This window comes from Sarcophilus harrisii, chromosome 5 (genome assembly GCF_902635505.1).
Source record: "Sarcophilus harrisii chromosome 5, mSarHar1.11, whole genome shotgun sequence".
Taxonomy (NCBI): domain Eukaryota; kingdom Metazoa; phylum Chordata; class Mammalia; order Dasyuromorphia; family Dasyuridae; genus Sarcophilus; species Sarcophilus harrisii.
In genome coordinates this window covers 210,491,418-210,507,142 of record NC_045430.1, presented here as the reverse complement: position 1 = coordinate 210,507,142, position 15,725 = coordinate 210,491,418, and the positions used below count along the sequence as shown (strand labels likewise).

The window sequence follows — 15,725 nt, the reverse complement described above, 5'->3', positions numbered from 1 at the left end:
CAGTCACTTGTCATCAATTTTGCTAAGAGACAGGCATGGTAGATAACAATAATAATAATAATAAATAGCATTTAAATCGCATTTTAAGGTTGCATAGGACTTTACAAAAATTATCACATTAGATTATAACAGCAACCTTGGGAGAAAGATGCTATTGTCCCCATTTTATGAATGGGGATACTGAGGTGCACAGAAGTTAAAAGACTTATGAAACAACTAGTTAATGCAGTGGTTAGATAATTCCTGGAGTCAGGAAGACCAGAGTTCAAATATGGCCTCAGACATTTACAAACCATATAACTAGATAAGTGACTTAACTTCTGTTAATCTCACTTTCCTCATCTGTAAAATGGAGGTAATAATAGCATTTACCTCTCATGGTTGCTATGAGAATTAAATGAGAGCATTGTAAACCACTTGGCACAGTGTCTGAGACATAGGAAGTGTTGCATAGAGGTTAGTTACTATTTATTATTATTATTATCATCATCATTAGCTGTTATCCTCATCATTACTGTTGTCCAGGGACACAGCTAGATAGGAATTCTCCCTCACTCCAGATCCAGCACTCTTATACCTGCATCATAGAATTCAGGAATTCAAATCCTCACAAAACATGATGAATTGAATGTCTGTCTCATCTGCTTTGTAGAGTTTTTGCCAAACACATGGAGAAACTAAAATCTGTTGGTTTCCAATTGGTTTCATTTAAGAGATAAAATTAAACCATATAAGCAAATTATTAAAATCTCTAGTTTTTAAGGATGTTTAAAATATGGTATTTAAAATTTTTCTTTTCTCTAGGAAACTGCACTGTACAAGGAATTACATCCATTTGAACCTTTTCCTCTCGTTCATCTTGAGAGCTATCTCTGTTCTAGTCAAGGATGACATTCTTTATTCTAACTCTAGCACCCTCCACTGTCTGGACCAGGCATCTTCATTGGTAAGAGTGTCCCTTCTATTTCTGTTCTTAGCAATCATATAACTATTTTTCTTGACTCTATAGATATTAGCCTGGCAAACCACAATATTCATCAAGAGGAACAAAAGAACCATGTACTAAACTGATTCCTTTCTCTCCATTTAAGAAAAATAAACACGATTTTATTGAAGCCTTTCTTTACATCACTGCCACTTTCCAATGACAACCCTAAAACCTTCCACTATAACAAAGAAGCATAGCTAACTAACTCAAAATATAGCTGAAAATGTATGTCATATTCTATACCTGATGTCTACCCCTGCTCTGATGAGAAGGAGAAAGCATATTTTACTGCCAATACTGTGCCCTCAAGATTTATCATTTCATTGATGAGAACTCTAGTGTCTTGAAATATCATTTTCTTTTATGTTACCCAACATCATAAACATTGTTCCTTTTTCTCCATTTTGACTTTTCATCATTGCAGAGCATCAAGGTGCCAGGGTACAGTTGGCTGAGCACCCCTAGCCAGAGATAAAGAGCCAAGGAACTTATCCTAAGCCAATGACAAAGAGGATGTAGTCAGCAGGCAACTATGTAGATTTGGAAGGCTAGACCAGGTCAGGGGTCATTATCACAATAGACAAAAAATGTAGCAGTGTCCAAAGAGATAGAGCACAGAATCATACCTAAGGGTATATAATGGTCCCAGACAAGTTGTTAGGGAGCTGGAGAGTTTAAGGACTTGGCAATGGGAAGAGGAGACACTGAAAATGGAATCTGATCAATGAAGTAGTATGCTGTCCTTATTTCTAGACTTTCCTATGATTCAGGTATGACCCAGATCAATCCAGTGAAGTTAGCCTATTTGCATTACTATGCAAAATTGGGGAAACCTGGTTGCAAATCTTGCTCTAGAAACACATTAGCTATGACCTTAAAAAGTTATTGAACCATTCACAACCTCAGTTTTCTTATCACTAAAATGGGATTAATAATATCTACTTCAGTGCATTGGGAGTATGCATTGAGATAATTTACATGAAGCACTCTGATAATCCTTAAAGCTCTATATTCAATTTTCCATTTTCATTATCATAAATAATCACTGGGTTGCACCTAGTGGAGATAGGACATATTGTAAAAGGGGCAAATTCCAGCACAAAGAAAGCAATTTTCATTTTCTGAATTCTTGGCTTGGCAGGGAATCATCAAGATGTAACCATCTCTTGACAGAAATCAGAAGGGTAGGGTCTAAATCATTAGCAAATAATAATAGCTTACACTATAATGCAACTTTCCATGGAGGAAAGAAGAATGGTAAATGAAGATTTTTTAAAATGTTTATTAATTGCAAAAAATAAAATAGAAATTAATTTTTAAATAAATAAAAAGCGTATTCTAGTCAAAATGACATGTAAAATATCCTAATGGTTTTATGATGCTAAGATGCAGGAATCTACTTCATAGGTGATCCTTACAGTCCTTTTCATCACTAGATTCTTTGATCCTCACAGCATCACAGAATAAAGGGAAAAAATCCTTTCTCTAAACTATATTTATATTCCATCCATTCCATTAGTAGTGTTGTTTCCCCCCTTGGTTCACGTAAAGCTTCAGTTATCATTTTGGAGAGATTTGTTTGATAGTCATCTTATAGTATGGTCAAGCTCTCCAAGTCATATTTGAATTTCTCTTGTGTTATGAGATTTGTCTGTTTAGACTTGTTGCTGATGGGATATTGTGAACCTTGGAACTTGTATTTGTTTTGTAAACAACTGGGAATGCCAGAATATCCCATTTATATTCCACTGAAGTGGACTGGGCAGCCGGACACAACTGTTCCCAGATGAATGGCTTGGAAGACTGTCTTAGCCTGGAATTTGCTTTATTACATTTTATTTTTCTAATATAATAGCAATCCTTTATAGCAATAGATAGGACGAATATCCATCTAGCACTATGAGCAAAGCTACTATGTTCCTTCATGCTTTTCCTTCAGGGACCTATGTTATCAAGAATGATTTATCTTAAGATTCATGCAAATTGATTTAATGAATGGTATCCTCCTGTAATCAACAATGGAAAACAGAAACTTTATTTGGCCACTGTCGCCAGAAAAAGGTCACATTTGAAGGTGGAGAGAATTGTTGCATTTAATTTCTGGGTAGTTGTCTCCCCTACCCTATACTAAGTAAGACCTGAGAATTGACAGAAAGGGATAGGAAAGATGCTAAGACCATACTCTTAACACTAAACATCTCCATTCATAATAATTTCTTGATATTGGATGCAGGACTTTCCTATATACTCTCTTCATTTCCTCCAGGCTTCCTTTAAACCATGGTGGGCAGTTTTCTGAGGAAGTGCCAAACCATCAAAACTAAGAGGCCATCCAGCATTCCTATAAATGGGAACAAAAAGTAGAATTCACGTATTTTAATCACTTGAGCATATTCATAGGTCAAATGCTAAGTGGCCAACCTAGGGGCCATCCTTGGTAAATATTCATGAATGATGGGCATGGCAAGGATCTCTTGGCTAAGATAATTCTCTAGAAATAATAATAGAAATAATTCTCTAGAAAAAATTTGGGGAGAGGAGAGGACTATGTTCTTTCCCCTTGACAATCCATTTCTTCAACTGTAACTGAAATTTGAATAAGTGGAAAGAAGTAGATAATTATCCAGAATCCTTCAGGTATACTTCCTTTCTGATCATGTCTTTGCCACTGTTCCTATCCCATCTCTTTACCAAAATATAAAAGATAGAATAAGGGAAGAAGGAAGAGACACAAAAAGGAGAGGAAGAACATTTTTAAAAGGAGAAAGAAAAAAAGATACAGATGGATCTAGTTCAGGTTTTTGCTATTCTTGTTGCTGTTTTTTTCTTTAAAAAGTAGAAAACAGAAATTTGAATAAAAATATATATTCTAAGAAAGAAAAAAGGAAAAGTCACTTAGGGGGTTGTGTTTCCAGCCAGGCTTAGTCAAAACTATGCTGTGAAACAAAATTTATGAGGCACATCTCCCAAAATAGGTGGTGTAAGACTTTCTCTCAAGATGTTGGCAGGACAGAATAGGTAGCCAAGAATATGAAAATATTTCCCTTTCAACATTGAAAACTTCCAGACTCCTGTTAAACATTTACTAGCTGACAGATGAACTGACAAAGGTAGCACGGCTAAATTTAGTTGCTGACCTGATATTCCAAACAGCAGAAACCTAAGATACTGTTTTGTGTTAATATGTTATTTTTTGCTAGTTGCCTCCATTGATCAAAAGGAGTGAACAAGCACCCTAGTAATCTCGGAAGATAATTCTGAGAGTTAAATTTGTAAAATATTTTGGACAACCCATAAATACTCTGGTTAATGCTAGAATTGATCCATCGAAGTCTTGAAAAAAGAGCCATTGTATCCTGCAGTAAATTAGTATTGGACCAATTATGTTAGCTAGTAGGGCAAATTTGACTAAGAAGGGATGCTCAGATAGAAATCCAGGAGAGGAATAAGCTTCTATGACAAATAAATGAACAGTTTATCTTTATCATGGGTCAGATGGCTATCAAATGAGAATTTTCTCAAGTCCCACATTAGAACAATTGAGGGAGATCCTAGTGCTTCCACCTGAAATGTCAAATTGTGAGATCATGAATAAGGTCAAGGCTTTAAACAGTAAAGTACCTAGCCAAGATTTCATAGCAGAGTCCATGGCTAAATTTTCTGTTACTCTGGGGTTCTGATGTTTAGCGTTGCACATCTGCACAGTACTGTGAGAGGCATAGCACAATCAGAAAAAAATTATAATCAGAGAAGGAAAAACAAAGTGGAACCAGAGGACTCTTTTATTGGAAAACCAAGACTTTAGACCTCTTTGACTATTGTGACCATGCTACTGTTTTTAGCTCCCTGCTCCATGACAGGTTTTCTCTGATCAAAAGGAAAAATGTAAAATTTTCTAAAAACATGGAAGCTTTTTGTGAAAAAGTACGGTGGAGATGAAACTCCTTAGAGGCCAATACATAGTAATTTGGGGGAGGGGGAGAATTGAAATGTACCCAATATTTTAGAGTACTTTTTATAGACCTAAAGGTATTTTGTTGAATTTCAGAAGATAAAAATGTATCAATCGTGTACCACAGGTAGCATGTTCATAAATCCAATTCAACAAGTATTTGTTATATCATGCATAATATAACATATTATTCAAAGTCTCATTTGGAATATTTATAATGAAGAAAAAGAGAAGAAAGATTCGAAAGTAATTTTCACAAAATTAAAAAAAGCACAGAGGCAATAAAATTTTCCTCCCCTATTTCTCTGTGTGCATGGATTTTTTAGCCTTTCCTAGCTCCTATCAAAGTTCGTAACAATAAAATTATAATCCTTATTATCTAAAATTTTAAAGTGAATATTAATAATTAAAATTTATGGAAAAACCCAGAAAAGTTAGAAACTATATTTAAAAATAAATGCTTTATTATTGTTTCTTTCAATACTATTATCAATTTCCAGTGATTCTTCACTCCCCTACTGGAAACCACCTTTCTAACAAAGTATAGTTAAACTAAATAAACCAATCCATTAGCTATATTTGACAATAAAAACCATATTCTATACTAATAATCCATTGGATGATATATAAGAAATCCCTTTTTTGCTAGGAGCAGAATTCTACCTTATCCCCTCAAAAACCTTTTTCCAGAAATGACAACATAAAGCAAAAATTAGCTCATTTGAATTTGAATCCCTTTCCTTTTCCATATATATGTACATATGTGTGTATATACACACACACACCTATATATATATGTATGTATATATATATCCTATGTCTAATAAAAAAGAACAAATGGCCAGAACTACAGAATTACTAACATTATTGGGTTCTGATTTTTCATCAGATCAGCCCTAGTATCAATGTTCATAAATGTTCCAGAAAGTTTCCACACCTCTCTGATCAGGAACATACCTAGAGATGATTCCCATTCAACAAATTCCTCTCCCCATACTATTGCCTGTGGTTTCTCTATGGACTCCTCTAAGAACCTACACATCTAGGTAAATGAAATAATTCCCCAATATGGGGAAGAATAACTCATTATTATTCTCCAATGATTTTATTTGATACTAGAAGAGCCATGTGTATAGTACAGGGAAGGGGAGGATAAAACATAAATAAACCCTCCAAAAAATAAAAAAGAAGGCACAGAACAAGGAATGAGATAAATTGAGGGAGAATGAAAAAGTTTAGAGGGATGTGCTGAAAAACCTAACTGTTTAGTTAAGCCTTCCAGCAGTTGATTTTAAAGTTATGAGTTGACTATTCTTAGAGATAGTTATTTACATTTATCTTTTTAAAAATGTTTATCTTAACAGTAAGTTTAATATGCCCAAATAAATAGTCTCTCGGCGTGTCAGATACACACATGGGGGCTTACTTTAACATAACATACATTCTTTTTCACATTTATATAAACAGCCTGAATACTTTATATTAATCACTTCCCTTCCCTAGACAGCACACCAATTTGTCCTTTGTTCCCTATTCAAACAGAGGGACATAATATGTACTAGGGCATCTCTGTCTGCTATAAGCTATTTTTAGCCAAGTGTTATCATATTTCCCCTCTTCTTTTCAACAGGCCTTACTCTTTGTTTGTATTATTTCAGGTTGGCTGCAAGTTGATCTTGGTGTTTTTCCAGTACTGTATCATGGCAAATTTTTATTGGCTCCTGGTAGAAGGGCTTTACCTTCACACTCTCCTTATGGTTATATTTTCCTCAAACCGATATTTCTTGATGTATCTTCTGATTGGATGGGGTAAGAATTTCATAAGAATTTGTCCTTTCTCATACCCAGTGTCTGTGCTCCCCTCTTTCGATGATTATACAAGTTAATGTCCATGATACTTTAGCTAGTTCCTATTTATGGTTGTGCTCTCACACATTCTTTTACCCTTTACCATCTCAGCTTACAATTCACACCTCATCTGACCTAGCAAAAACAGACAGATTTAACCCTATGGCAAAAGATATTTAAAACCCATGAAAGCTTACCTTTCGGGATCTCAAAAGTTACATCTTCATAGAAGTTTTGGGGGATTTTTTAAACATATGTTCAAATATGTGTTACAACTAGGAACCAAAATAACAACAATGATGGAAATTGACAGATTGTTTAAAATGTGATGTTTCAACAAACTCTCTCTTCATTCTTCTTTGCCTTGTCAGAATTAGTCAGTCAATACATATGTATTAAGCACCTACTGTATGTCAGACACTGTGTGATTTGACAGTTCCTACCTCGAGAAGGTGAATGGAAGAAAACAATACAAAAAAATAAACTAAAAAGGGAAGGGAGATAAGGAAGATACCTAAAGTAGAGACTGAGGAAGCCCTGAAGTTAGGGTAGGAGAAGATATGAATAAGTGTGAGTTTAAGATATGATTCATCTTATAGAATGATGAGTTTTTGAAAATCATGAAATCCAGGACATCATCCAGGTGGGAGATAAAGATTTGTCATTCAAACCTTTTATCTAAACTTGAAGCAAAACTATCTAATTTTACCTTATTCTTTCTGCTTCTAATTGCTTTCTTATGGATATAAAAACCCACAGAGGCCTTGCAAAATGGTCTTAATGAACTGAGTCCAAATAACAGAAACATTCAATTAACTCAAATTCAAGGAAATAATGAGATATAAGGAGAAAAACACTGCATTTTAATGTAAAGTTTCCACAATCAGTGACTGTCAAGTCCCACCTTTAAAAAGGAATTAGATACACCAAAAAATGGCTCAAAAGTTTTTAACGATGAAGCTGTCACATTATAGAGCCAACTCTGCTTGGCCCCTTCCATGTATCCTATAGATAAGAGATCTATGGGATAGTCCATGGTTCAAAATTTCCCCAAGATGTGTGTTTGTACTAGGGTTGGAAAAGGTAACAAGAGAGGTCACTGTTATTGTATTATTTTGACTTTTAGCAATTACACCACTCCAAAAGATATGTTTGTCTTTGTTTTCAAAGAGGAGATATTCCAACAGTAGAGATAGACACGACAGTTTAGTCAGAAAGAAAGAAAATGTAACATGAGCCCACAAATTAGAAAAAATTTGTTAAAGAATGCTTTTTGAAAGAATAAAAACATTTCTTTTGGTAACAAGAATTCAGGTAGCTGCATATGGAGAAAGTCACCCAGGTGATTCCCTAGACCCCCTAGCACCATTCTACTCTATTATAAAGAAGTCTTATCTTCATTTTATTCTCTTCTTCCTTAAACACCTGCATAACTCAGGGACCATAGTTGAAAAGGCTAAACTCTCAGCTCATTCAGCTGCTGTCTGCTGCCTGACAGGAAGATGCAAATAGCCTACTTAAGCCATGAGCATCATGTACTGCCTTCCTGCCTCAGAAGCTGATTGCCTCCCTTCCTGGTTTTGATAAAGAGCAAAATCATGACAAAGTGAATGTTTATCTGACAGTTGCTTTGGATTTTTGTTTTGTTTTGTAAGAAGAGAAGATGCAATCTACATTCTGCCCCAAATTCACACCTCTTGGATAACATAGTCATGATCAATGACAGTTGGTATTCAGAATGATGTCCCTCTGGCTCTACAAGATTTTCAGCCAAGATGTAATTATCTCTACTGAACCCCATTTACCTCCTCAGGATTCTAGTGGGTGTTTAATTTTGACAGCAGAGATCAGTGGTATCAAACCAAACTAGAAATAGATCCCTACTTTATTGACTTAAATACCATAAATTGATAATATTTATATTGCACTGTATTTTTATTTATGGTGTTAAGCATTTCCCAATTACATTGAAATCTGGTTCAGGCAGCAGTTTTGCTGCTGCTTGCTGTCTCATGGGACCCAAGTTTGACACCTCTGGTATAGATATTTCCTTCAATGGTATAGATCATAACTTATCACTAATGTCTCATTCCATGTGATTCCTGTCTATCTCTCATAAATCCCACACAGAAGATCCACCCTGTCTATTAAAGTTCATCTAGGTATTCTAACAGTTGATGAATATCAAAGTAGCACTCAGTTTAAGGCACTCATCCATCATCCCTTGGGCTTGCTTCCCAACTGGGTTACCCATTTTCAGTTATGTATTTCCTGGATAATGTCATTTATACCATTTTTGTTGGACAGTTCATCACTAGTGATCCATAGCAGTCTTCTAAAGTCCCTCTGTGTGTTTCTCCTATCTTTGGGGTCAGTTTACTAAGGCAGGAATATGGTATGACACATTTTAGACAGTTTTCTATAATATGAGCTAGAACAAAAGAGTCTCTGCTTATCCTTTGATGAGCTCTGTGAAACAAGCTCTTTTTCCAACATTTTGGTTAACTGAAATTTTCAAGTATCATTCATCATATCTTCAATGTCATTTGAGCTTGATTTATCACACTCAAATATTCTAAGACTTCAATGCCATTCTGAATCCTTCAGGGAGTTGTGATTAAAGAAATATCTTTCTGCAGGAATCCCTACAATCTTTATTGTTGTGTGGACTTTGGCAAGAATCTTCTTAGAAGACAATGGGTAAGCACCATCCCATTCATTTCAGCATCAAATGAGACCAACCAATATGTTTTGAACATCTAGTTAATCTATATCTAGTCTTGGAATAGGCACTGAGCTAGGCACTCTTGACAATATAAAGAAATATAATGTTCAGTTCCTTCTCTCAGGAAATGTATAATTTGGGGAGGAGGGTGAATTGGAAAAGGAAATATAATGGTGTCAAAAGCTAAATAGCAGATATACCTTAAAAGTTAGGCTTATCTATTTCCAGAAAGATATAGGAACTCTTGAGTGCAAATTGATATATAATTTTCTTGTTCTCTTTTTTATTTTTTTATAATATGACTAATATGGAAATTATATTTTGCATGATTTCCAAAGTATAATTGATATATCAATTGCCTTCTTAATGGGTGGGATAATGCTGTAAAGGAGAATGAGAATCTGGAACTCAAAATTTAAAAATGCTAATAATAAATATTAAATTAGTTAAGAAATGAAAAGGGAAGTAATAGCCACTGGGAATTACTGGTCAGGATATATTGGAGTTCCTGATACAGGTGAAAACCATTCTAGGTAAGATTCAAAATTGCAGAAGAATGTCTTTAACTAACCCTAACTCAAATAGGTGATGAGAGAGGATAGAGAAAATAATTAGACCATCCTATCAATTATTATAAATAAACCATCAAATCTGTACTTGAGATTTTTGACAAAAAATAATGGGATTTTGATCCAAAGTGGTTTTAGAGTTATGTCCCAAAGAATTCTGAACAATGCACACAACTCAAAACAAAAATAAAATAGTGCTTGTTTCAAGGAGCTTACATTCTATAGTGGAAACAGCATGTTCATATATAGCTATATAAACAAAATAAATACAAGGTGATTGAAGGAACTGTGGGCTTCCTTTAAGAAGAAAAAAAATGATGAGGGGGATGTAAAGTGTAAGTAATAAACAGTAAAAGTTCAGTTTGACTTTGCAAGGAGAAGAATATAATTAGAGAGTCAAGGCTAGAAATGTCACTGCAGCCCCAAGTCAATATTTGATCCTTAGTAGAAGTCCAAATCTAACCCAGTAACAGTGAAGAACATTTAATTCAAAATTTACATGTTGAAAGTCAATTCACATACCATGTAGCCTGGACAACAAAAGGAATTATTATGGCGTTATTTTGTATTGCTCAAGGAAAGGAGAATGTTCTTGCACCTAGCACAGTGCCTGGCATATGATAGTACATAATAAAAATCGATTGATTAATGAGTAGTGTTTCCATGAGTGAGGATTCATTACTCAGACTAAATGGCTTGGTACACCAGTTTTTCTGCTTTTGAAAAATAAGTGTTTTGATGTATTACATAGTGTTCTTTGAAGAGACAAAAGTTTACTGTATATAGTACATATAGTACATAATCTGTTGGTTGATTTGACTTAAAAGTTTAACTTTTTTCTCTATTTCTTGATTGGAATGGGATAGAGGGACATAGCCAAAAATGGCATATAAAATTAAAAGGAAATATTTTTTTAATATTTTGGAAGAATGGTGATAATTTGAACTTCTTAAAATTGGGCATCGCACTGTCAAGTACTGGTCCCATAGCACTAAAAAAATTAAAGAGAATTTTAACTAGGTCCCTGCTCTAAAGTCTCTTACAATATGGGAAAACTATGGAACAGAAATTCCTTCCACAGGTTCAAAACATGTTCATTCCTCTGAGTTGTGTCATCAGAGTTGTACCTAAGCACTCTCATGGCAAAACTGTATTCTGAAGCTCCCCAAATCCTTACTTAACTGCTATTTGAGTCAGTAGGGCAAGAATAAAATGCACTCAGTGCAAAAAGGTTTTTTATACATCCATGGATATCCTTGGCTAATCCTTTGGCCAACATTGTTCATATTCACCTAAATCCTACACACACACACACACACACACACACACACACACCCTTCCCCACAAAATCCTATTCACATACATATACATAGTTTGTGACTACTTCTGCCAAAACAAAACCCCAAAACCCCAAACTTCATACGTTATCTTCTTTACCTACTTCAGCTGTCCAAAACAAGACCAAACTCCACTGTATGTATATATGTGTTACAGGATGGTATGGTAGAGAGAAAACCTAGTACTATGTGGTACTTCAGTCTAGGACTAACAGTAAGTTCCCTTGTCAAACCATGCTAAAGTCCTTTATGGACCTATTACTTGCCTGTGAATTCTGTGGGTATGCATTTGTCTCCAAAACCTTCATCACCAAAGTATCACACCCAGAAGAATCAAACTAAACAATATGACTCTTTATAAATATTTGTTCCAGGTCTCAAAGTAAAAAAATAATTGTGCTATTCAAAACCGAGTAAAATAGTCATTTCAAAAAGTATTACAAGGAAAAACCAAAATTATAGAAATGAAGTGATAGATGCAGTAGTATACAAAATAATTATCATTTTGGTGAATAACATAAAAGATTCAAGTGTAGCACACTGGTGTTTATATATATATTGCCAGATTAAATTAACACATACAATATTCTTACTCTCTTATTTGTTTTCTCTCTGTGTGTTTCTCTGTTTCTGTCTCTTTTTCTGTGACTGTCTCTTTGTCTCTGCCTCTCTCTTTCTGTGACTCTCTATGTGTGTCTCTCTGTCTCTCTGTCTCCATCTCTGTCTGTCTCCCTCCCTCACTCCCTCCCCCTTTTCTCCTTTCCCCTTCTCCTCTCCCTCCCCTTTCTCCTCCCCTTTCCCCCTTCCCATCCCTCTTCCCATCCTCCTCTCCTTTGTCCTCTCCCTTCCCCCTTCCTATCCCCTTTCTCCTATTCTTCCCCTTTCCCATCCCTCTTCCCATCTCCCTGTCCTTTGTCCTTCCCCTTCCCCCTTCCCATCCCCTTTCTCTTCTCTTTTCCCCCTTTTCCCTCCCCCCCTTTCCTCCTCATCCCCTTCTTCCCCCTCTCTTTCTCTCCGTCTCTTTTCCTCTCTTACCCCTTCCTTCAACCCTGAGTGGGCTCCCTCCCTCCTTCTCTCTCTCTCTCTCTCTCTCTCTCTCTCTCTCTCTCTCTCTCTCTCTCTCTCTCTCTCTCTCTCTCTCTCTCTTTCTTTCACACAGTTGCTGGGATACAAATGAACACAATGTTCCCTGGTGGGTGATACGAACTCCAATTTTAATTTCTATCTTCGTAAGTAAACTCTGGATGGAAGGATAAATTTCCCATTGATTCACAGGCTTAAGATAACAACAAAGCCATTATTCTTTTATTAAGTGTAAATAACCCCAATCTCAAACAGCCTGCTGAGGAAGCCTCTTTACCTACGTTTCACTGTTGCCCCAGCAGTCTGAACTCATTTCTTGCAAAAATCTAGTTAGACTTATTTACGTGATAGTTTCTCCATTGCAGAGGTCTGAGTGGATGATTTGGGGAAAGCCTGGGAGGATTCTTCATCTATGAGCAAAGAAGAGGATTGAAAAAAGAAAGTGTGTTCTCTTAGCTCAAGGGGGAAATCTCAGGGGGAATTAGAAGCAAGTTGAATTGATGTCCTTGATTTTTGGTTTTAATTACATGTCCACTGGTATGAGCTTCACCTTCAAAAATTAGGTTGCCAGCATTGCTACAAATGTAAATTTTATGGCATAACTCCATTGATAGATTGGGAAGATACTGATGATTCCAACTCATTCAGTCCTTATTCTTGACCTTTTCTTGTAATGAGCAATTTTAAAGCCAATCACAAAACAGGCAGAAGGAAATGTCCTAAATTCCCCACAAATCCTTGTCTTCTCCCTTTCCCCAAATACCCCCCCAATTGCCTTTTTCATTTTTTTGTATCTCTATAGCAGTAGCCATTTTCTGCTGTCCTGCCCAACCCCACTCTGTCTTCAGGGCCTAGATGGATAATTTAAAAAGAAAATCAAGTCTTGAAAAGAAAACTCTGGACCCCTTTACCTCTTTACTAGTTTTGAGATATACCTCTTCCCTTCTGCTTGATACCTCTCATAAATTTCTTCTGTGCCCAATATACCCATGAGGAACCACAGGGAGCTATAAGTCAATGCCAGCAGGTGCTTAGTTTTTCCTCACAGAAAGGAAAAGTAAAGTCTAGAGCTATGGAGAGAAAGAGCAAAGATGATATGGTATAATAGTTGTGTCACACTCCTCTTCACTTTGCTAAAGAGTATACCATTCCAAAATGGTAAGGGTTCTGCTGTCAATAGACTATTTCTTACTAGCTAACCAAGGTACTGTTGAGAAAATATTACCTATACATATCTTTTCCCTTTAGGGCTTGTTAGGTGACTGACAAAAACACTGGAATAATTCATCTATACCCAGGGCTAAGAACAAATTTTGCTTTAACTCCCCATATCACATATTTTACCTTTTAATTGGAGTCCACAGAGAACAGTCACCAAAAAGGTAACTGATGGTAAATGTGTCATGTTCTGTGGTAGCCAAATGAGGAAGATATTTTTGAGCAAGAAGGCTTTTCCACATCTTTAGTTTTACCACTTCATCCATTCTCCCTATGCCCTAGACAGGTATCATTGTATTATTGTTTTATCAATTTTATCGTTTCTAAAAATGATTGTGTTGACCCTGAGGAAAGAGTTCTCAGAACTTTGAGAAATAGACAAATAGGAAGGAAGTCAATTCTACATGACTGAGTAGAAACACTTCTTCAGAACTGAATATAGAAATTTCACCAAAGTAGGAGGACCCACCTTTCAGAGTGATTCTAAGTTTTCAGGCCAGAGAAGTCAGAAATCAAAATTACTGACAAATATTTCTTTTGGGAGCAGGTGAATTTTATCCTTTTCATTAGTATTATAAGAATTTTACTGCAGAAGTTGAGATCTCCAGATGTCGGAGGCAATGATCAGTCACAGTACAAGTGAGTATAAATATACATATGCATGTATGTGTATGTGTGAGACAGTGTGTTTTAAAATAATATAAACAAATGCAAGTATAAAAAATGATGCCTGGGGAGTTCCTTTCACACTAAACTTCTGTGACATAAAAAATGGCACTATCTCACTTAAATCAAGGGTCAGACTTACTTCATGAAATCAGAGGCATTTTCAGCTTGCTCAAACTTTTAGCAAGGAAAGATATCAGTCCCCATATTTTATGATGAGAAAACTGAGGCTGAGAACAAGGGATAATTGACTCAATATTCCTCCACTAGGTCTCAAAAGAAAAGTAGAGTGAACAAGTTATACCTACTCACAAGAACTGGGAACTCACCAGATTTTTGTCTACATACACAGAGACATACACATACACAACATTTTATGTATATGTATGTATATGTATCTTGTGGAGGAGACTATGTAAATATGTACATATGTAAATATATCTACCTACATGTAGATCTGCATATATATACATGATTGTACTAACTGATCATTTGTATGTGATCTAAATTAACCACAGAAATCTCCATCCACTTTTCAGCACAGATTTAAAAAGGGAAGCCCAGGAACATACATTAAGAATAGAGAATAAACAGATCATCTCTGAAAAGTGAAATATTATTCGGGACAAAAGAACAACTTCCTCAAATACTGGGTAGTCATGCAGTATAATGGGAGGAAAGCTCTAAATTGGGTGCCAAGATTTGTATTCTAATACCAACTCTATCACTAGTCATCTTTATGACAAGTGATTAATATGCCTCTTGGGTGGCCAGCTTTATAATCCAATCCTTTGTTTTGAGTTAAATTAAAATGTTTACTTTAAGGACTCACTAGCAGGATGATGGGAAAGAAACAGTTTAGAAACTTGGCAGGTGACAGTGAAGTTGGGGCTCATAATCATTTTAAGTGGCTATAGATAATCCGCAAAGGGGATAAACCACATGTAAATTAGAGTTCAAGGTTTCCAAACATCTCTCATGAGGCAACCAGAAAACCAAGTTTGAGAATAAAATTCTGAAGTCATTCTAAAATTATTAAGACTGGGAATGGTAACATCAAGCAATATCTAAACCTCTCTAGATTTATATACATGAGACTGCCTTAATACCACATTCAATTCCTCATTTCTAGCCCCCAACCAAAATGCCAGCAGAAGTCACAGTCTGAAATTCAGAGAGTAGAAGCCTTCTGTTAGAAGGGTCACCATTTGGTTTTGATACTGAAAAAGGGATAGCTCCAAATGAATGTGACGCAGACTAACAAACCATGGGGGTAAAATTGGCTCAAAGGAAGAACAAGGCTTGGAATTTTCCCCTTTTTTCCTAAACTGATGTAAAA

General features: G+C 35.7%; 1 protein-coding gene across 1 annotated transcript in view; it reads left to right on the top strand.

Annotated features, from left to right (window-relative positions):
- The window catches only part of VIPR2 (vasoactive intestinal peptide receptor 2), a 133,516-nt gene that overhangs the window by 106,136 nt on the left and 11,655 nt on the right, over window positions 1–15,725 (top strand). The window contains exons 6-10 of the mRNA XM_031939586.1: window positions 805–946; window positions 6,599–6,749; window positions 9,428–9,488; window positions 12,579–12,648; window positions 14,268–14,359. Coding sequence (XP_031795446.1) covers window positions 805–946; window positions 6,599–6,749; window positions 9,428–9,488; window positions 12,579–12,648; window positions 14,268–14,359 — 516 coding nt within the window. The remainder of the gene's footprint in view (window positions 1–804; window positions 947–6,598; window positions 6,750–9,427; window positions 9,489–12,578; window positions 12,649–14,267; window positions 14,360–15,725) is intronic.